The 21,991-nt window shown below is 37.2% G+C and overlaps 1 protein-coding gene across 1 annotated transcript in view; it reads right to left on the bottom strand.

The window, feature by feature from the left end:
• LOC104986729 (ATP-binding cassette sub-family A member 3-like) overlaps nucleotides 1-21,991 on the bottom strand; it is a 201,002-nt gene that overhangs the window by 40,870 nt on the left and 138,141 nt on the right. Inside the window, exons 17-20 of the mRNA XM_010837415.1 lie at nucleotides 16,228-16,387; nucleotides 15,195-15,489; nucleotides 3,694-3,940; nucleotides 3,340-3,544 (exon numbers count right to left, since the gene is read on the bottom strand). Coding sequence (XP_010835717.1) covers nucleotides 3,340-3,544; nucleotides 3,694-3,940; nucleotides 15,195-15,489; nucleotides 16,228-16,387 — 907 coding nt within the window. The remainder of the gene's footprint in view (nucleotides 1-3,339; nucleotides 3,545-3,693; nucleotides 3,941-15,194; nucleotides 15,490-16,227; nucleotides 16,388-21,991) is intronic.

Here is a 21,991-nt window from a genome sequence, read left to right as displayed (position 1 = left end):
TCTATCTCTTTTTTTTTGATGTTCTTTCTCAGCCTTTATCAAGTGTAGTAGAAAAGCTGTTGTATACATATATAAAAACATGTATAGCATATTACATTACAATCATAATATATAAATATATTAAAAAAAGATTTTCTCTATGGCTGCTATAGTATTATCAATCTTTTTGCATCACACCTCACATTTAGACTGTGTCCTTTACATCTATCTCGGGAACTCAAGGACATCCTCTTTCAATCAGTTCTTGTTCCTTTTGAGAATCAGACAGGGAAGCATAAATTTAAAGTGGGCAGATTAGGAAGATGGGAACCTCTAGAATTATTAGAGAAGATAATTTTCTAATAACCTATATGGTAATCGTTGATAACTATAATTTCTCTAAAGATAGCAAGTTTGCCCTTTTAAGCAATTACAAAATTATTTAGCAGGGCTACTAGTAAACAGAAAGAATTGACTAGGAATAGCCACATTACAACACTGTGATACTTTTGGAAGTACTTTATACTTAATAATGTTTAAAGAAAATATATGAAAAGGATCAGCAATCTTGGGTGAAAACCAGCTTTAACTATAGTTGGTTTTCCCCTAATCCAAGTAAGAGAAGTAAAAAGAGTATAGTCAGCAGGAAACCACAGGTAACCTACAAGCAGCTTCATTCCAAGGTTTATAATGCTTGCTGCTGCTGCTGCTAAGTTGCTTCAGTCGTGTCCGACTCTATGCGACCTCATAGACCACAGCCCACCAGGCTCCCCGTCCCTGGGATTCTCCAGGCAAGAACACTGGAGTGGGTTGCCATTTCCTTCTCCAGTGCATGAAAGTGAAAAGTGAAAGTGAAGTCGCTCAGTCGTGCCTGACTCTTAGCGACCCCACGGACTGCAGCCTACCAGGCTCCTCTGTCCATGGGATTTTCAAGGCAAGAGTACTGGAGTGGAGGGACGTCTTAAATTAGAACTATTCCAAAGAAAATTTAAATTTCTACTTGGAAACATGAAGACACACCCTACTTTTAGATAGAATCTGACCCAACATAGTAAGAAAGTAAATTCTCCCCAAATTACGTAAAAATAGCAACAGGATTTTAAAAAATTAGATAAGCTGATTTTACAGATTACATGTAAACAAACAACATATCAAGATAGCCGGGAAATTCTGCAGAAGAAGATTAATGAGGAAAGTGAGGAAGGTCAATCCATAAAAATAATTAAATATATTATAAAACTACCATAATTAAAACAGATTTGTAGTGGCATATTATAGACACATTAATGGAATATCATAAAGAATACAAAGTGAGAGTGAAAGTGAAAGTCGCTCAGTCCTGTGTCTGACTCTTTGTGACCTGATGGATTATACAGCCCATGGAATTCTCCAGGCCAGAATACTGGAGAGGGTAGCCTTTCCCTTTTCCAGGGGGTCTTCCCAACCTAGGGATTGAACCCAGAACTCCTGCATTGCAGGTGGATTCTTTACCAGCTGAGCCACAAGGGAAGCCCTAAGATACTTAATATTGTTTAATTATAGGACCTTGCCACCTCTTGTTGGGTCCAAGGACAAATCCAGCTGGTGGCATTTTACAGAACCAGAGCAAAGTGAGGGAGTGTCTCATTTAAAACAACAAAGGGATAGCCAATTTAGATAAATAAGCAAAGCTGAGAACCCATGGAGAACTTCATCTGAGAACCATGAAAGGGAATTTTGGGAGGGGGAGAGCAAGACAGAAAGAGAAGAGGAGAGAGAAAGACACACACACACACACACACATACAGAGAACAAGCACTACCAGGCAAAAGGATACAGAAGATATAAAGTGAAGAATGATGCTAAGACAGAGAGAACTGCAAATATGAGAGTAGAAATAAGTTTAAAGTACATTATTCAGGATGACTTTGAATATATAAATTACAGTACATTGAGCTAAGGCTATCCAGGGTTCTGAAATTGTACTAGCTGGGTGAAATTGGGTAAGTAAATTAGATCTCTGAATCTTAATTTCCTTGACTGTAAATATGGTGAATTAAAATCACTTCAGACTTGAATGTTTCTAGAATGACATAAGACACACACACACACAAACATATGGCAAATAACTTCTCATGAGCCATAAATGGCAATATTGCTATAAGTATAAATAATGGGTGGTCTTATTTATAGATCTATTAACCAGGAAATGACAGCTGGGTGTGCCAGTCAAGTTTAAAGAATCAGAGAAAGAATGGATCCTTGGCTGGAGATGAAAAGATGTAGGGGTTTTTTCTTATTGATTTCAATACTGCATTACATAGAGGGGAGATAGTAAAGAGATTGTGCTTAGATCAACTCACCTATTCTTGTGGCAAAAGATGAGAATTGTGGCCCTCAAAAAGGATGGTGGTCTTCCCTAGATACGCTAGTTGGCTAGTTAGCTGTGAGAAGAAACTGGCACTGAGAACACCGGCCAGAGTCTTACACTGTGACAAGAAAGTGCTGCTCTGCTCTTTCAACTTCGGGGCATCGCTGTACATGCTATTTGCTCACCGTTACCATCTATGCCTCAACTGTTCCAGCCTCTGGTCCCTGCTGAGGAGCTGTTATACCTGGTGGGATGCAGCTCTCCTTCATACCTAAGCCTAGGGCTCCAAACTGATCAAAAGTTTCTCCTTTTTCCTCAAAAAACTAATTTTATCTTTCCATGGCACCTATAGTTTGAATTAGGACTTGGTAGCTTATAAGGCGATGGCACCCCACTTCCACCTTCAGATATGCATACAAAGTGAAAGACATTGCCAAGTTCACTAATAAGAAAATCATTAAAGGACACTGTAACATCCTTACATGCTTGCTCTTTAGTCTCAATATCTAAAATTGGGTGTCTCAGTCACAGTTAGTTCTGCTTTGCAGATCTAGCCATTTTGGATTTGCGGCATGAATGGGAGACTGTGAATAGTAACAGAAAGCCTCGCTTAAGTCATGATTCTAAATTGTGTGCTACAGTCCAGTTTTACTAGAGAGCTCAGCATTGGGAATTAGTGGCAGTGACTAATCTGTATGATTAATGAGGGACAAGTTACAAGTAATAGCCCTTTTCCCTTTAGTTTTGGGCCTTGGACATTATGCTGAGCAATTACATGGGAAGCCAATTCAAGAGAGACTTTTCAAAGACAAGTATTTTTTTCCAATTGAAAGAACATGAGGTAGTACATTTCCATAATGAGGTTTTCACAATATATTCTCTGGCATAATAAGCCAAAGTACTTTCAAATTTCTTTAAGTTTTATTTCAGGATACAATTAATTGAATAGAAATTTCCTGTGGGAGACATAAAAAAAAATGAGCCTTTGTACAAATTCAGCTCACACTCACCAGTAGGAAGCAGCAGGCAATGGAGAAGTAGATGAGATCCCAGAGCAAAGCAGAGAGCCAATAAGTCAGTAAATAGACTCCACTCACAAACTGGATGTGCTTTGCGTTAGTGGCTCTCTCAGTCACTGTCTGAAGGCAAAAACTACCAATCACAACAGCCAGGCCAAAAGCCAAACATAATACTACTTGTGATCCATTTGTAGGCCTACGGAAAATGAAATAAAAAATGGAATAAATAATGAAATGAAAGTATAAAATGCTAATTTCAGTAGTTATTTTCAAATGTACATTGCCACTTAACAAGGGTATATATCAAGGCTCAATTCCAGTAAAAGGAAAGTCAATCATACATACACTATGTTAGAACCATAATGAGGGAGAGGTTGAGGCTTGTTGGAGACTTTAATGGAAGCATTGGCGCCAGAAAGTGACATGAAAAGAACATTGTCAAACACCGCTAGGGATGTTGCAGCTGAATGGTACGCCTCATTATTGAAAAAAATAGTAAATACTGTATTGTTTTTCTCAACCTCAATGGAAAATGCAGTCAGGGAGAAGTCACGATACTCTTTACTTTCCTTTATGTGTTTTATCACATTACCTAGAATAAAGAAAGAAATTGATTAGTCAGTATGTAACAAGTCTCCTACTACTTATGTCAAAGTGGAAAGACCAAAACTTTTTCCCATTGTCTCTTCCCTTTCCAATTCCCACAATGACTACTTCAAATCTCCTCAGGAATTCTGCACCATCAGTAATCCCTACTATAAGTTTACAACTTGAAAAAACAGTAAACTACTAAGAATTTCTTGCTCTATTTTGTCTAAAACAAACATAGTTGGTTTTTTTTTTTTTCCAAAATTTTTTCGGTTCTTCTAGGTCATTTACATTTCCTCATACATTTGAGGATTGACTTGTCCATTTCAGCAAAAATGTCTGCTGAAATTTTGATAGGAACTGTGTTGACTGTATAGATCCATTTGGGGAAATTTTCTATCTTAATGATATTCAGTATTCCAATCCATGATATGGAATATCTCTTCATCAATCTAGAACTTTAATTTTCCTCAGTATTTATAACTTTCAGTGTACAAGTCTTGCACTTCTTCTTACATTTATTTGTATGTACATTATTCTTTTTGATGCTGTTGTGAGTTTTGGTAATCTGTGTCCTCACCCCACCCCTTTAATCTTTCATCTAAGTTAGATTTTAAAAATTCCAGTCTGAAAAACCTTCTGATTGGATTGTTTAATGCATTTATATTTAATATGATTACTGATATTCTAGTATTTATAACTGACATTTTGCTTTGTGTTTTCTATATGTTTTATCTCCTTTTTGTTCTTCTATTTTGCAAGTATGCATTTTGTGTTAAATATATATTTTATAGTGTACCAGTTGTTGGTATCAATAACGTATGGACCATTTTCAACAAAGTGATGTCACTGCTTTTTAATATGCTGTCTAGGTTTATCATAGCTTTCCTTCCAAGGAGCAAACGTCTTTTAATTTCAAGGCTGCAGTCACCATCCACAGTGACTTTGGAGCCCAAGAAAATAAAATATGTCACTGCTTCCACTTTTTCTGTTTTCTGTTTTACTATTTTACTTTTCCTATTTGCCGTGAAGTGACGAGAGAGATGCCATGATCATATTTTTTTTGAATGTTGGATTCAAGCCAGTTTTTTTCACTCTTCTCTTTTACCCTCTTCAAGAGGTTCTTTAGCACCTCTCAATTTCTACCATAGAGTGGTATCATCTACATATCTGAGGTTGTTGATATTTCTCCTAGCAATCCTGATTCCAGCTTGTGATTCAGCCAGCTTGGCATTTCACATGGTGTTTTCTGTATAGAAGTAAATAAGCAGGGTGACAGTATACAGCCCTAACATACTCCTTTCCCAGTGTGAACCAGTCAGTTGTTCTATGTCTGGTTCTAACTGTTCCTTCTTGACCTGCATACAGGTTTCTTAGGAGACAGGTAAGGTGGTCTGGCTCTCCAATCTCTTTAAGAATTTTCCAAAGTTTGTTGTAATCCACAAAGGCTTTAGCATAGTCAATGAACCAGAAGTTGATGTTTTTCTAGAATTCCCTTGCTTTCTGTCTGATCGAACAAATGTTGGCAATTTGATCCCTGGTTCCTCTGCCATTTCTAAACCCAGCTTGTTCACCTGGAAGTTCTTGGTTCGTGTACTGCTGAAGCCTAGCTTAAAGGATTTTGAGCATTACCTTGGTCTCATGTGAGATGAGTGCAATTTTGTGGTAGTTTAAGCATTCTTTGACATTGTTCTTCTTTGGGATTGGAATGAAAGCTGATGGTTTCCAGTCCTATGGCCACTGCTGAGTTTTCTAAATTTGCTGACATATTGAGTGTAGCATTTCAACAGCATCATCTTTTAGGATTTGAAATAGCTCAGCTGGAATTCTATCACCTCCACTAACTTTGTAGTAATTCTTCCTAAGGCCCACTTGACTTCACACTCCAAGATACCTGGCTCTAGGGGAGTGACCACACCATCATGGTTATCTGGGTCATTAAGATCTTTTTTGTATAGTTCTTTTGTGTATTCTTGCCACCTCTTTTTAATCTCTTCTGCTTCTGTTGGATTCTTACCATTTCTGTCCTTTATCATGCCCATCTTTGCAAGAAATATTCCCTTGATGTCTCCAATTTTCTTGAAGAGATCTATAGTCTTTCCCATTCAGTTGTTTTCCTTTATTTCTTTGTATTGTTCATTTAAGAAAAACTTTTTATCTCTCTTTGCTATTCTCTGGAACTCTTCATTCAGTTGGGTTATTTTTCCCATTCTCCCTTGCCTTTCACTTCTCTTCTTTCCTTTCCTTGGCTATTTGTAAAGCCTCCTCAATCAACCATTTTGACTTCTTGCATTTCTTTTCCTTTGGGATGGTTTTGATCACTGCCTCATGTACAATGTTATGAACCTCCATCCATAGTTCTTCAGGCACTCTGTCTACCAGATCTAATCCCTTAAATCGAATTCACCTCCACTGTGTAATCACAATGAATTTGATTTAGGTCATACCTGAATGACTTAGTGGTTTTTCCTGCCTTCTTCAATTTAAGTCTGGATTTTGTAGTAAGAAGCTCATGGTCTGAGCCACAGTCAGCTCTAGGTCTTATTGCTGACTGTACAGAGCACCTCCTACTTCCACTGCAATATGTTGTTTAGTGGTATTTGATTTTGAGCCTTCTGAAAAGAATATAAAATTTTAAGTAGTCTTTTTATAATTTTTTTCCAATTCAACACTCTACTTCTAATATTCATTCATGCTGTTTTGGGTAAATTTTATGTTTTTTTATTACTATATGATATGTTATCATGTGAATATATCAAAATTTAAAAATTTTCTTTTTAATGACCTTTTTTAAAATTAATATTATTTTCCTCCTTGGCTTTCAAGATTTCCTTTTGACTTTTACCAGTTAAATTATGTTGTGTTAGGTGTGATTATTTTTCAGTTTACCATACTTAGAATTCATTAAACATCTTGGGGGTGAAGATTAATGTTTTCCATTATATTTGGGAAGTCTTCAGTCATTATTTCCTCAAATACTTTTCTGCCCTTTTATCCGTCTCTTTGCCGCCTGGTTCTCCCATTATGCCTGTGTTGGCATGCTTGATGTTGTTCTATGTCTCAGAAGCTGTTCCTTTCCATCTTTCTGTTTCACAGATTGGATAACCTTTATTAACTATCTTCAATTTAGAAATTCATTTTTCTGCCAATTCAAATCTATCATTGGGTCCCTCTGGTGAAATTTTCATTTCAGTTATGTTTTCCAACTACAGAATTTCCATTTGAAATTTTTATTTATATTTCTTCATTAAAATTCTCTTTATGGAGAGACGAAGTTGCCATACATTCCTTTATTTTTTAAACATATTTCCTTTAGTTTGTTGAAAATATTTGTAATAGCTGATTTATAGTCTTGATGCTTTCAAAATGTGGTCCTGGAGAAGACTCTTGGGAATCTCTTGGACAGCAAGATCAAACCAGTCAGTCCTAAAGGAAATCAACTCTGAATATTCATTGGGAGGACTAATGCTGAAGCTCAAGCTCCAATACTTCAGCCACCTGATGCGACAGCCGACTCTTTGGAACAGACCCTGATACTGGGAAGGATTGAGGGCAGGAGAAGAAGGGGATGACAGAGGATGAGGTGGTTGGATGGCATCATCAACTCAATGGACATGAGTTTGAGCAAACTCTCAGAGATAATGAATGTCAGGGAAGCCTGGTGTGCTGCAGTCCATGGGGTCTCGAAGAGTTAGACATGACTGACTGCACAACAAATAGTCTCTGTATACTAAGTTCAACACTTGCCTTTCCTCAAGTACATTATCCACTGGCTCTCTTTCCCCAGCATATGGGTACACTCTTCTGTTTCTATTTTAGTTTTCTGGGACTGTCAAAATAAAGTACCATAGCCTGGCTGACTTAGAAATGTGGTTTTTTACAGTTCTAGAGGCTAGAAGTCCAAGAACAAGGTGCTGGCAGGGTGAGTTTCTTCTGCGATCTCTCCCCTGGGGTCATAAATGGCTTTCTTGTCCTTGTGCTTTCACGTGGTCTTTCCTCTATGTATATATATCTGTGTCCTTATTGGTTCTCAGCCTTTGGCTAAGATTGAGTTTAATTTCAGCCTCTTAAAAGGAGACCAATCACTGGATAAAGGTCTGCTCTAATAATTTCAGTTTAAATTAATTACTTCTTTTTTTTTCTTTAATATATACACATATATTATTTTCCATTATAGGTTATTATAAGATATTGACTACAGTTGCTTGTGCTGTACAGTAAACATTCATTGCTGGTTGTGTATCTATTTTTTTTAAATTAGAAATCTACCTTTCTTTTCTTAGTAAGGCAAACAAGCGAAATCTAAATGTTAAATTTTTTAGCTAGGAAGAAATTCATGTTTTATAAAATACATATATTATATTATACATACTACATATATATATATCAGAGAAGGCAATGGCACCCCACTCCGGTACTCTTGCCTGGAAACTCCCATGGGTGTGTGTGTGTGTGTGTGTATATATATACAAGTATGCAAAAGCTTTTCTACTATGCTTGATAAAGGCATAAGAAAGGACATCAAAAAAAGAGACAAGAGATCAAGAAATTGGAAAACATAAATGAAATGAAATGGGAGCACTGAATATGAAATAGAAAAAGTGGAACAAGCTAGATGAAAGTAAAAGATAATCATATAGTCCAGTTTTTGTTATACATGGCTGCTCATTAGAAACACACCAGGATCTTTGGAGACAAAAGCAATATCTGGACATTTGTATTTTTCAAAAAATTCCAAGGTAATTCTGCTATGCATCTGGATTTTAAAAAGTGATTACAGATTTTTCTATTAAAGTTTTTTTTGGTGATATACAATTCTATTATTTTCTATTGACCAATCATGATACAATTGTATTAAGTGAATAATATTAATAGTGACATAATCATGATAATAAAAGATGTTTATCAGCTTTCACAGTCTATAGCCAGACTAAAAAATACAAGATAATTATATTGAAAGCCATAATGAGAACAAGATTAACCTAAAGATATAGAATAATTATATACAATTTGGGGGGTTAAGTAGAGTGATGTGGTATGTGCTAAGCTGCTTCATTGTGTCCAACTCTTAGCAACCCCATGGGCTGCAGCCCACCAGGCTCCTCTGTCCATGGGATTCTCCAGACAAGAACACTGGAGTGGGTTGCCATTTCCTACTCCAGGGGATCTTACTGACCCAGGGATCAAATCCATGTCTCTTATGCCTCCTGCAGTGGCAGGCGGGTTCTTTACAACTAGCATGACATTGGAAGCCCTAATTATCGATAAGTATCATCCTATTACACTTTTCTTAATTGTTTTGAGTTTATTTTGTGTAAGTTTTTTCCTTCTCTTGTGTTTTCTGCCTTGAGAAGTTCCTTTAGCATTTGCTGTAAAACAGGTTTGGTGATGCTGAATTCTCTTAACTTTTGCTTGTCTGGAAAGCTTTTGATTTCTCCATCAAATCTCAACAAGTTTTGCTGGGTGGAAAATTGTTGGTTGTAGCTTCTTCCCTTTCATCACTTTATATATCATGTCATTCACTTCTGGCTTGTAGAGATTCTGTTGAGAAATCAGCTATGGGAGTTCCATTGTATGCTATTTATCATTTTCCCTTATTGCTTTTAATATATTATCTTTGTATTTATATTTTATCAGTTTGACTACTATGTGTCAGTGTTTCCCTCCATGGTTTTATCTTGCCTGGACTCTCTGCACTTCTTGGACTTGGTTAACTATTTCCTTTCCCATATTAGGAAAGTGTTAAGCTACTATGCCTTCAAATATTTTCTCAAGTCCTTTCTCTCTCTCTTCTCCTTCTGGGACCCCTATAATGTGATTGTTGGTGCATTTAATGTTGTCCCAGTCATCTCATATACTGTCTTCATTTCTTTTCATTCCCCCCCGCCCCACCCCAAATATTCTGTTCCGTGGCAGTGTTTTCTACCATTCTGTCCTCCAGGTCACTTCATTCTTCTGCCTCAGTTATTCTGCTATTGATTCCTTCTAGTGTACTGTTAATCTCTATTTGTTTGTTCTTTAGTTCTTGAAGGTCTTTGGTAAACATTTCTTGCATCTTCTCCATTCTGTTTCTGAGATCTTGGATCATCTTCACTATCACGATTCTGAATTATTTTCCTGTAAGGTTGCTTATCTCCACTTCATTTAATTGTTGTTCTGGGGTTTTATCTTATCCCTTCATTTGGGACATAACTCTCGGCTTTTTCATCCTGATTAACCTTCTGTAATGTGGTTTTTGTTCTAACACTGTGGAATTGTGGTTCTTCTGGCTTCTTCTGTCTGCCCTTTGGTGGATGAGGCTAAGAGGCTTGTGTAAGCTTCTTGATGGGAGGGACTGGTGGTAGGAAAAACTGGGTGTTGCTCTGTTGGGTGTTGCTCAATAAAGCTTTAACACAATTATCTGCTGATGGGTGTGGTTGTATTTCCTTTCTGTTTGATGTTTGACCTGGGGTGACCCAGCCCTGGGGTCTATGGGCTCTATAGTAGGGTTAATGGTGATCTCCAGGAGTTCTTATACCAAGCAGGACCTTAAAGGACTGCTGTTGCCAATGCCTCTGTCCTTGTGGTGAGAACTTGCTGACCCATGCCTCCACAGGAGAACCTCCAACACTAGCAGGTAGGTATGGGTCAGTCTCTTGAGGGGTCACTGCTCCTTTCCCCTGGGTCTTGGTTACAGCAAGATTGTTTTTTCCTTCCAAGAGTGAAGTCTCTATTTCTTCCAGTCCTGTGGAAGTCCTATAACCAAATTCTTCTGGCTTTCAAGGTCAAATTTCCTGTTGATTCCCAGTTCCTTTGTCAGATTCCCAGGTTGTGAAGGCTGATGTGGGGCTCAGAACCTCTGCAACAGTGGGAAAACTTCTTTGGGATTATTGTTTTCCAGTTTGTGGGTCACCCATCTGGCAGGTATGGGATTTGATTTTATTGTGATTGTGCTCCTCCTACTGTCTTGTGGCTTCTTGTCTTTGGACATGGGTGACTTTTTCTGGTGGTTCCCATGCCCTCCTGTCAATGATTGTTCAACAACTAGCTGTGATTCTGGTCCTCTTAAAGGAGAAGATGAGTTCACATCCTTCTACTCTGCAATCTTGAACCAGAAGCCCACCTTTTTCTCAATCTCCCTGTTTTTAGAGGAGCCCCTTACTTCCTCCCACATCTATGCCTGGCATCCCTGAGCCCGGAGTTCCTCTGATTCTATGGTTCTAACCTCATCCGCACATTGGAACCACTCTTGAAGACTTTTAAATTAATTACTTTTTTAAAGATCTAATATCCAAATGCAGTCACATTTTGAGATATTGGAGGTAGGGCTTAGCATATGAATTTTGAAGGGACACAATTCAGCCCATTACTCTTTCTCTTCTCATTCTGTTGTTGTTGAAAACTGGGCATATAGGATGGTGTATCAACTCTGGTATCTGAACCTCCCTGTGTGTTGTTACTGTTAATTTTGTTGTTGTTGCTGCTACTCATTTGCTTAATGACTTCTGTGGACAGTTCTGTAGATTCTGTATTCTCTACAGTATGAAGCCACTTATTTCTCTGATGAACTTAAAAAAAATTCTGGCCTTTAAGCCTGTATTCTAGGAGTCAGTCTTAAATCAATATAATTTAGCAACTAGCTAAAAGATTCTTTTAAATATCTAGAGCCAGTAAGTCTACCACCCTTGGCCAAGGAGATCTTTGAACAAAGGCACACCTTCGAATTTCAGGCAGCTTACAAGTCAGCCTCAACTTTCATTGCTTGCGTGTGTAGGGCCTCAACATCAACTAGAAGTAAACGACTGGATTCTTCTCATTTCCTAGGTTACTTCTGGCCACGCATACTACCATTCTGAGCTTTCTAGGTCTGCAGGAATATCAGGACTTTAAAGTCCACTGTGGTCATCTAGCTCTCCAGGTATTCCTTTAAAATTGCTTTCTGGGTAAGCTCTTATTTGACCCAACTGAAAGCACAGCCTTAGCTACCTGTGGTGCTATTACCAGCGGATTTCTATTGCTTTAAATAATTCCCTGGGGTTAGGGATTTTCCTAAAGAGTTGAGCCCTAATTTAAATTCAATAGGAATAATGCCTTGGGAATAGAGTTTTTGAGCTTCTATTTCAGTCAAAGTATTGACAGTCCTCATAAATGGGACTTTAAACAGGGCTCTGAAGAGATCAGTTCTTTCCATCAACTGTGAGGTTCTGGCTTTCATGGATACCACACCACTGAGGGGACGGAGAACCATAGGAACTGTTGTTATTCAGTCACTAAGTTGTGTCCGACCCCTTGCAACCCCATGAACTGCAGCATGCCAGGATTTCCTGTCCTTAATTCTCTTCCAGAGTTTGCTCAAACTCATGTCCATTGAGTGAATGATGCCATTCAAACATCTTATCATCTGTTGCCCTCATCTCCTCTTTCCCTCAGTCTTTACCAGCCTCAGGGTCTTTTCCAGTGAGTCGGCTCTTCACATCAGGTGGCCAAAGTATTGGAGCTTTAGCTTCAACATCAGTCCTTCCAATGAATATTCAGGGTTGATTTCTTTTAGGACTGACTGGTTTGATCTCCTTGCTGCTGTCCAATGGACTCTCAAGAGGCTTCTCCAGCACCATAGTTCGAAAGCATCAATTCTTCAGTGCTCAGTCTTCTTTGTGGTCTAATTCTTACATCAGTACGTAACTGCTAGAAAATCCATAGCTAGGAATAGTTAAAGTGTCACAGATTTTACTATTTTTTTTAAAATAGAGGTTCAGTAGTTTTTAAAATAGACACTTTTTAGCTTGTTCTATGCTTTTACTTAATTTCCAATATTGTAAGTTGGTTGATTTTTAAGAATTATTTTCCAAGTATTTCTGTTGCTTTTGTGGAAGAATGGACTCATTCAATCATACAAAGAATTCAAAATTCTCCATCCACTAGGTTTTGGCCTAATTTCTGAGCTTCCCAGGTGGTCTTGTGGTTAAAAAAAAAAAAATTCCTGTCACTGTAGGAGATGCAAGAGATGCAGTTTTGTGTTAGGGTTCACAAGGGGCTGGCTCATAGCGTATTGTTTAAAAATGGCCCATTATGGTTACCTGACAAACAAGGGATGAAGTCACAGTGGCCACATTGCCCTGTGGCATCCTGGTTTTTCCTTAAAGTGATATCCTGTTTTTCCTTGCTGGTGCCAGTTTCTCAAGACTACGTGACCACCCAACCACGAGACCCCTCTGCATGATCACAAGACCCCAGCTGCGTGCTAAAGATAAACAAAGGCCCCCCTCCCTTCAGGGCACAATTTCCTATTGATAGGGTATAAGAAGGGTTGGCTGTAAAGGGAGAGTACTGGTTTCTCTCTAAAGCCAGTCACTTGCTTTCTTCCTAGAATAAATCTTTCTCTGCCTGACTGCCCAGCTCATTCTCTTTTTCTCCACACCCGGCTTACAGTTTGATCTCCGGGTTGGGGAGATTCCCTGGAATAAGAGATGGTAACCCACTATAGTGTTCTTGCCTGGAAAATTCCATGGACACAGGAGCCTGGCGCACTACAGTCTATGGGGTCACAAAGAATGGGATATGACTGAGCACACATGCTTTACACATAAATGGACAAAAAAATAAGCTACATAAAAGGGTTGCTTTTAGCATTTAGCAACATAATACAGAAAATTGTTCAGTATATTCACAGTTCTGACAAAAAGTAAACATTAAACAAATGAGTACAGCTGTTTGAGTACTATTTGAGTCACGGCTAAGTGAGTACTACTATTTCAAAATAGTAGTTCTGAAAAATCAATCTACTAAGTCTTCAGCCACCTGTTTTTAGAAAGATCAATATTGTAAAGGAGATACTGGAATTATTTTACCCTGTGAGAGCTTAGAGAAACATTTTTATATTCTGGTCAGAATACAAATTTGTATGCTAAATTTCACAATAACATAGTATTTTGGCTCTTTTACTCATCCTTTGAAAGGTGATACAATTAGCTGAAAGACCACTGCAGCCAGAATGCTTCCATTAATGATCAACTTTTGTGCCCAGCTGCTGTAAAGTGTACATTTTTGATTTTTGGTTTAGCTGCCTCTAAGACACCACCCTTATGGCAGAAAGTAAAGAGGAACTAAAAAGTCTCTTGATGAAAGTGAAAGAGGAGAGTGAAAAAGTTGGCTTAAAATTCAACATTCAGAAAACTAAAATCATGGCATCTGGTCCCATCACTTCATGGAAAATAGATGGGGAAACAGTGGAAACCGTGTCAGACTTTATTTTTCGGGGCTCCAAAATCACTGCAGATGGTGACTGCAGCCATGAAATTAAAAGACACTTACTCCTTGGAAGGAAAGTTATGACCAACCTAGATAGCATACATCAATCAGGTAATATAGATCTATACAAACTGAATATATCAAAATATATGTGTATGGTTAATGAAGTAATCTTTTCTTCCACTAGAGACCTAAAATATCTCTTGTCCATATTTTATTGGCACACTGCATTAGTAACTTCCAGTTTTACAGAATGTCATGCTGATACAGCTTAAAAGATAAGATTAAATATAACTTGGCTTTATCTTTATAAAGAATTCTGTGACTAACTCTGGTATAAATTGAGCATGAATGTATTACTGCAAAGCATGAAAATAAAACCCATTATAAACTAGAAAAAAAATAAAATAAAAAGCAGAGACATAACTTTGCCAACAAAGGTCCATCTAGTCAAGGCTATGGTTTTTCCAGTGGTCATGTATGGATGTGAGAGTTGGACTGTGAAGAAAGCTGAGTGCCAAAGAATTGATGCTTTTGAACTGTGGTGTTGGAGAAGACTCTTGAGAGTCCCTTGGAGTGCAAGGAGATCCAACCAGTCCATCCTAAAGATCAGTCTTGGGTGTTCATTGGAAGGACTGATGTTGAAGCTGAAACTCCAATACTTTGGCCACCTGATGCAAAGAGCTGACTCATTTGAAAAGACCCTGATGCTGGGAGGGATTGGGGGCATGAGGAGAAGGGGACGACAGAGGATGAGATGGCTGGATGGAATCAACGACTCGATGGAAAAGAGTTTGAGTAAACTCTGGGAGTTGGTGATGGAGGGAGGCCTGGATTGCTACGATTCATGGGGTCGCAAAGAGTCGGACATGACTGAGCGACTGAACTGAACTGAACTGAACTGAAGATACTGGTAGTTAGTAGGAAAAGAAAGAAATGGGTAGCTAGATAGCATAGTTAACTTCCTTCTTTGCAAGTGATACATGTAGGTGTTCATATAGCAGCGGTCTCTTTTTTCCTACAGGTCTTACCTTGTACTTCCTGAAGTTCTTGATTCTTAAGCTTTAAAAAAATCTCAAGGTTATTTATGATATTTAGAGCCAAAACAGAATTCCCAGAAATTGAGTAAGGCACAATTGTTCGACCATATTGACTTAAGTCCATTTCTCTGGCAGGCATAATATAATACAAATTTAGAGTTGTTAAAAGGTAAGTAGTGACAAACAAAATTATTGATATATGTAGCAATGTCAACTTCCAACTGCGCCAATTGAATAGTGCTCTCTTTAAAAACATGGCATGAAATTGCTGGCGGTAAAGTGGAAACTAAAAAGAGGAGAACATAGCATCAGAATTACTCGTGATCCAAGGAAGATATTCAAATTGAAATTCAATGCTTAAAATTTTTATAGCAAAAGATAAACACATATTATACAAATATATTCTTGAATTTAACCAAAGAAAACAAAACGGTATGGAAAAGTTTATTTGTATAAGGTATTAAGGGAAAAGACTTAACATCTGGTTTCTTACCTAACTACACTGAAAATCTTGTCAAGGTGATTTCATTCATTAATATATTTGTATTATTTCTGATTAGAAAAGATTATATTTATTTATTTTATTTAACATCAAACCATAATCTTTCCATCTCTCTTTTTAAGGGAACTATCCCCATAAAACTTGTATACAACTACTGTCTTTTACTTTATTTAGTATACTAACAATGGTTCATAGTGAGAAAATGCCCCTAATCTTTGATCAACCAATATCTTCTAAAAGTAAATCTTGGGTCTTGTTAGAACCAAATAAAGGGAAAATTTATTAGAAAATGAGGAGAACCTCTCAGTGATTCTGAGAAATAACAATGGTGAAAGTGACATAGCTGTGGTCTTTATCTAAAACCCATTTCTCCTGCATCAGGAAATTAATGGAGTTGTAGTACAGACTATTTCTTATCTCCTTGACTCTCCTATGGTCATACTCCAAACATCTTTCAGGTTCAGGTAGTATATACACCCAAGCCAAATATACTAGTTTTACATTCTTAATGAATATACTCACCCCAGTATTAAATTTAATGTTAGCAATTTCATTTAATCTGAGTCCTTCATGATTTCTGAATACTCTCCTACTCTGATTCCTGTTTTGTCCTCTTTGGGTTGTTGAAAGAGAAGACTGGATAGATTGAATCTCCATTTCAGAATCTGCCAGCTTATTGACCCTAAATACACACATATACACACAAAAAGCACAAAATATTTTACTTTGACTATACCTTCAATCTATTTTATTTGTCAAATAGCAAACAAATTTCCAAATTTGGAGGACTCTTTGATCTTTCTTACTGATTGTTAAGTATATTGTATAAAAGCAGTATGATAATGTGAAAGTGAAAGTATTAGTCACTCGGTCCTGTCCAATTCTATGTGAACCCATGGACAGTAGCCCTCTAGTCTCCTCTGTCCATGGGGTTTTCCAGGCAAGAATGCTGGAGTGGGTTGCCATTCCCTTCTTCAGGGGATCTTCCTGACCCAGGGATTGAACCCTGGTCTCCCACATTGCAGGCAGATTCTTTACCATTTGAGCCACCAGGGAAGCCCAAGTATGATAATATTGGCTCTCAATAAACCAGTCAGAGGACTGATGCCAATTCATGGTAAAGTTTCTACCATTCTGTGGTAAGATGAGAAAAACAATTGTAACATATTGTGTTTCAATAAGCTGAATTTATTCAAGTAAAAGCACTTATCTTAAGTCAAAGATGATAACTCTCCTTTGGATGTTAAGGTGTTCTTTATGTTATGAAATGATAGGGCCTTTGGATAGTAGGTTTTTTTTTTTTTTAAAAAATCCTTACATTTTCCATTTAGTGCCTATGTCCAAAGCTGTGTCTTTTGGTATGGATGCTTAAGAAGAATGAAAAAATATACACAAGTAATTATAACCTAAGGAAAAAAAATTCTCTGTCATTTTTCTAAAATTTTTATTCTTCATATTTTATTTATTGGTAATAATTTCCATGAGTAAAACACTACAAGATACAAAAAAAAAAAAGAAAGGAAAATAGTTCCAATACCTAGAGATAACCCTGATGAAAAATTTTCCCACACACACATAGACATACTCCCTTACAAGCATATGAATTGTTGTTAGTCTATTTACATGTAGTGTAATTAGTGATATATTTGAGTTTATATCTAACATCTGCCATTTACTTTCTATTTATCTTCTTTTTATTTTCCAATTTAAGTGTGATTGACAAGTGAAAATTACAAATATTAAGGGTATAGAATATGATTTTCAAAAAATTTTTACTTGAGTATATTAGCTTTGTATCTCAGCTTGTAAAGAATCCGCCTGCAATGAGGGAGACCTGGGTTGACCCCCGGGTTGGGAAGATTCCCCTAAAGAAGGGAAAGGCTACCCATTCCAGTATTCTGGCCTAGAGAATTCCATGGACTGTGTAGTTTATGGGGTTGCAAAGATTCAGACATGACTGAGCGACTTTCACTTTCATAGTAGGTTTACAATGTTGTGCTAGTTTCTACTGTATAGCAAAATGAATAGATTATACACATACATTAGTAGCAAAAGGCAAAATAGGCAAATTGTACTTTATGAAAATTAAAAACTTTCATGTATCAAAAGACAATATCCACAGAGTAAAAACACAACCTATAGTTTTAGTTCTTATATTTAGGTCTTTGATCCAGTTTGAATGGTGTTAAGCTCTACAGTTTTTCACAAGTGTAGTATGGTGACTATAATTAATAATAATGTATTGTAAATTTGAAATGATGTAGAATAGTAGATCTCAAGTGTTCTTATCACCAAAAAAGAAAATGGTAACTGTATGAAGTGATGGATATGTTAATTAGCTTTATTGTGGTTACTATTTCACAATGTATACACATATCAAAACATCATGTTCTATACTGTATAGCACAGGGAACTCTACTTAATGCACTGTGGTGACCTAGATGGAAGGAGGTCCAAAAGAGAGGGAGATATAGGTATTTGGACCCTTACTTAACACCATTCAAAATGGGTCAAAGACCAAAAACTATAAAACCCTTAGAAGAAAACATAGGACAAAAGATTCACAACAATGTATTTGTTAATGATTTCTTGTTTATGATACCAAAGGGATAAGTAACAAAAGGCAAAATAAGCAAATCGTACTTCACAAAAATGAAAAACCTTCATGCATCAAAGACAATCTCCACAGAGTGAAAATGCAATTTATAGAATAGGAGAAAGTATCTGCCAGTCATAAGTCTAGTAAAGAATTAATGTCAAGAATATATTAGGGTGGTGAAAAAGTAATTGTAGTTTTGCATTGTTGAAATTTGCTGTTTGATATTAGAATACATTCTAAATAAATGTGATTATATTGTACATCATTTTAATGCACATTTCTCACTATATGCTGTTTTGCTAATGACTTATTCCTTACTGTTGATTTTATATTTATTTGGGACTATGGAAGTGATGTTAGACAAAAAGTAAATTCAAGAGCTTTTTTATTTGAGTTGAAAATGGGTCATAAAAGCAGCAGAGACAACTCACAACATCAACAGTGCATTTGACCCAGTAAGTGCTAATGAATGTACAGTGCAGTTGTGGTTCAAGAAGTCTTGCAAAGGAGATGAGAGCCTTGAAGATGAGAAGCATAGTGGCCAACCATTAGAAGTTGACAACAACAAATTGAGAGCCATCACTGAAGCTGAGCCTCTTACACCTACATAAAAAGTTGCCCAAGAACTCAGCATTGACCATTCTATAGTCATTCGGCATTTGAAGCAAATTGGAAAGGGAAAAAGCTTAATAAGTGGAATGCCTCATGTGCTGACCCCCCCCCAAAAAAATTGTTGAAGTGTTGTCTTCTCTTAATCTATGCAATAGCAATGAACATTTCTTGATCAGATTGTGATGTGCAACAAAAAGTGGATTGTGTAAGACAGTTAGTGATGACCAACTCAGGGGTTGGACCAAGAAGAAGCTCTAAAGCACTTCCCAAAGAAAACTTGCACCAAAAAAAGGTCATGTTCACTGTTTGGTGGCCTGCTGCCCATCTGACCCACTACAGCTTTCTGAATTTCAATGAAACCATTACATCTGAGAAGTATGCTCAGCAAATTGATGCGATGCACTGAAACTGCAATGCCTACCACCGGCATTGGTCAACAGAAAGGATCTTAATTCTTCTCCATGGCAATGCCCAACAGCACATTGCACGACCAACACTTCAAAAGTTGAACGAATTGGGCTACAGAGTTTTGCCTCATCTGCCATATTCACCTGACCTCTTGCCAACTGACTACCACTTTTTCAAGCATCTCAACAACTTTTTGCAGAGAAAACACTTCCAAAACAAGCAGGATGAGGAAAATGCTTTCCAAGAGGTCACTAAATCCCGAAGCATGGACTTTTATGCTACAGGAATAAACAAACTTATTTCTCATTGTCAAAAGTGTGTTAACTGTAATGGTTCCTATTTTGATTTATAAAGATGTGTTTGAGCCTAGTTATAACAATTTAAAATTCATGGTCTGAAACCAAATTACATTTACACCAGACTAATATATATAAATTCTAAAACTCAACAACAAAAAAGAATCTGACTCAAAAATGGGCAAAGATAAAAAAGAATAAAATACCTAGGAGTAAATCTACCTAAGGAGACAAAACAAAGACCTGTGACTCCAAAACTATAAGATGCTGATGAAAGAAATCGAAGGAGATATAAGCATATGAAAAGATATACCATATGTGTGGATTGGAAGAATCAATATTGTCAAAAACTACATTATCCAAGGCAATCTACAAATTCAGTACAATCCCTATCAAATTACTATGGCATTTTTCACAGAACTAGAACAACAACAACAACAACAAATTTCAAAATTTGTATGGAGACACAGAAGTCCCCACATAGCCAAGCTCACAGTTCAGTACTCAGTCGTGTCTCACTCTTTGTGACCCCATGGAGTGGAGCAGGCCAGGCCTCCCTGTCCATCACAAACTCCTGGAGTTTACTCAAACTCATGTCCATTGAGTCAGTGCTGCCATCCAACCATATCATCCTCTGTCGTCCCCTTCTTCTCCTGCCTCCAATCTTTCCCAGCATCAGGGTCTTTTCAAATGAGTCAGTTCTTCCTAGCAGGTGGGCCAAGTATTGGAGTTTCAGCTTCAGCATCAGTCCTTCCAATGAATATTCAGGACTGATTTCCTTATGGATGGACTGGTTGGATTTCCTTGCAGTCCAAGGGACTCGCAAGAATCTTCTCCAACACCACAGTTCAAAAGCATCAATTCTTTGGTGCTCAACTTTCTTTACAGTCCAGCTCTCACATCCATACATGACTACTGGAAAAACCATAGCTTTGACTAGAGAGACCTTTGTCAGCAAAGTAATGTGTCTGCTTTTTAATATGCTGTCTAGGTTGGTCAACACTTTCCTTCCAAGGAGTAAGCATCTTTTAATTTCATGGCTGCAATCACCATCTGCAGTGATTTTGGAGCCCAACAAAATAAAGTCTGATACTGTTTTCACTGTTTCCCCATCTATTTCCTATGAAGTGATGGGACCAGATGCCATGATCTTAGTTTTCTGAATGCTGAGTTTTAAGCCACTTTGGTGTAGTCAATAAGGCAGAAGTAGATATTTTTCTGGAACTCTCATATAGCCAAAGCAATCTTAAAAAAGAAAAAAAAGCTGGAGGAATCAGGCTCCTTGACTTCAGACTATACTACAAAGCTACAGTCATCTAAACAGTATGATATTGGCACAAAAATAGAAAATAGATCAATGGAATAGGATAGAAAATCCAGAAATAAGCCCATGCACTGATGACCAATTAATCTATTACAAAGGAAGCAAGATTGCACAATGTTGGAAAGACAGTCTCTTCAATGTTGCTGGAAAAACTGGAAAGCCACATGTAAAAAATGAAAATAGATCATTATTTAACTCCAGACACAAAAATAAAATGGATTAAAAACCTAAATATGAGACCAGACACTATAAAACTCCTAGAGGAAAACATAGGTGAATATTCACTGTCATAAACCACAGGAATAGTTTTTTTTAATACAGTTCCTATAATAATGGAAATAAAAACAAAATAAATCGGACCTATTTAAACTCAAAAGTTTTTGCACAGCGAAGGAAACAGTAAACAAAATGAAAAGACAACCCACAGATTGGGAGAAAATATTTGCAAATGATGTGACTGACAAAGGATTAGTCTCCAAAATTTGCAAACACCTCATGAACAGTGTAAAAACAAACAATCCACTCAAAAAATGGGCAGAAGAATTAAATAGGCTTTTATTCAAAAAAGACATACAGATGGCCCATAGGTACAAACAAAGATGGCCAACACTACTAATTATTAGAAAAATGCCAATCAAAACTACAATGAGATATCACCTCACATCAGTCAGAACGACTATCATCAAAAAATCCACAAACAATAAATGCTGGAGAGGGTGTGGAGAGAAAGAAACCTTTCTACACTGTTGGTGGGAATCTAAATTGGTAGAGTCACTATGGAGAACAGCATGGGGTTCCTTAAAAAAAAACTACCATATGACCCTACAATCCCATTCCTGGGCATATATCCAGAGAATAACATGATTTGAAAAGATACATTCACCCCAATGTTCACTGAAGCACTGTTTACAACAGCCAAGACATGAAAGTAAACTAAATGTCCATCGACTGAGAAATGGCTAAAGAGGATACAGTACATATATGAGAGGGTAACAGGCAGGAAGGCCAGGGGTCTCCAATGGAGGAAATAGGCTGCAAGTGTCAGAC

The sequence above is a fragment of the Bison bison genome, unplaced genomic scaffold (assembly GCF_000754665.1).
Source record: "Bison bison bison isolate TAMUID 2011002044 unplaced genomic scaffold, Bison_UMD1.0 scf7180017864072, whole genome shotgun sequence".
Lineage (NCBI taxonomy): Eukaryota > Metazoa > Chordata > Mammalia > Artiodactyla > Bovidae > Bison > Bison bison.
Note: the sequence above shows the minus strand (reverse complement) of the source record. Positions and strands in the feature narration are given on the sequence as shown.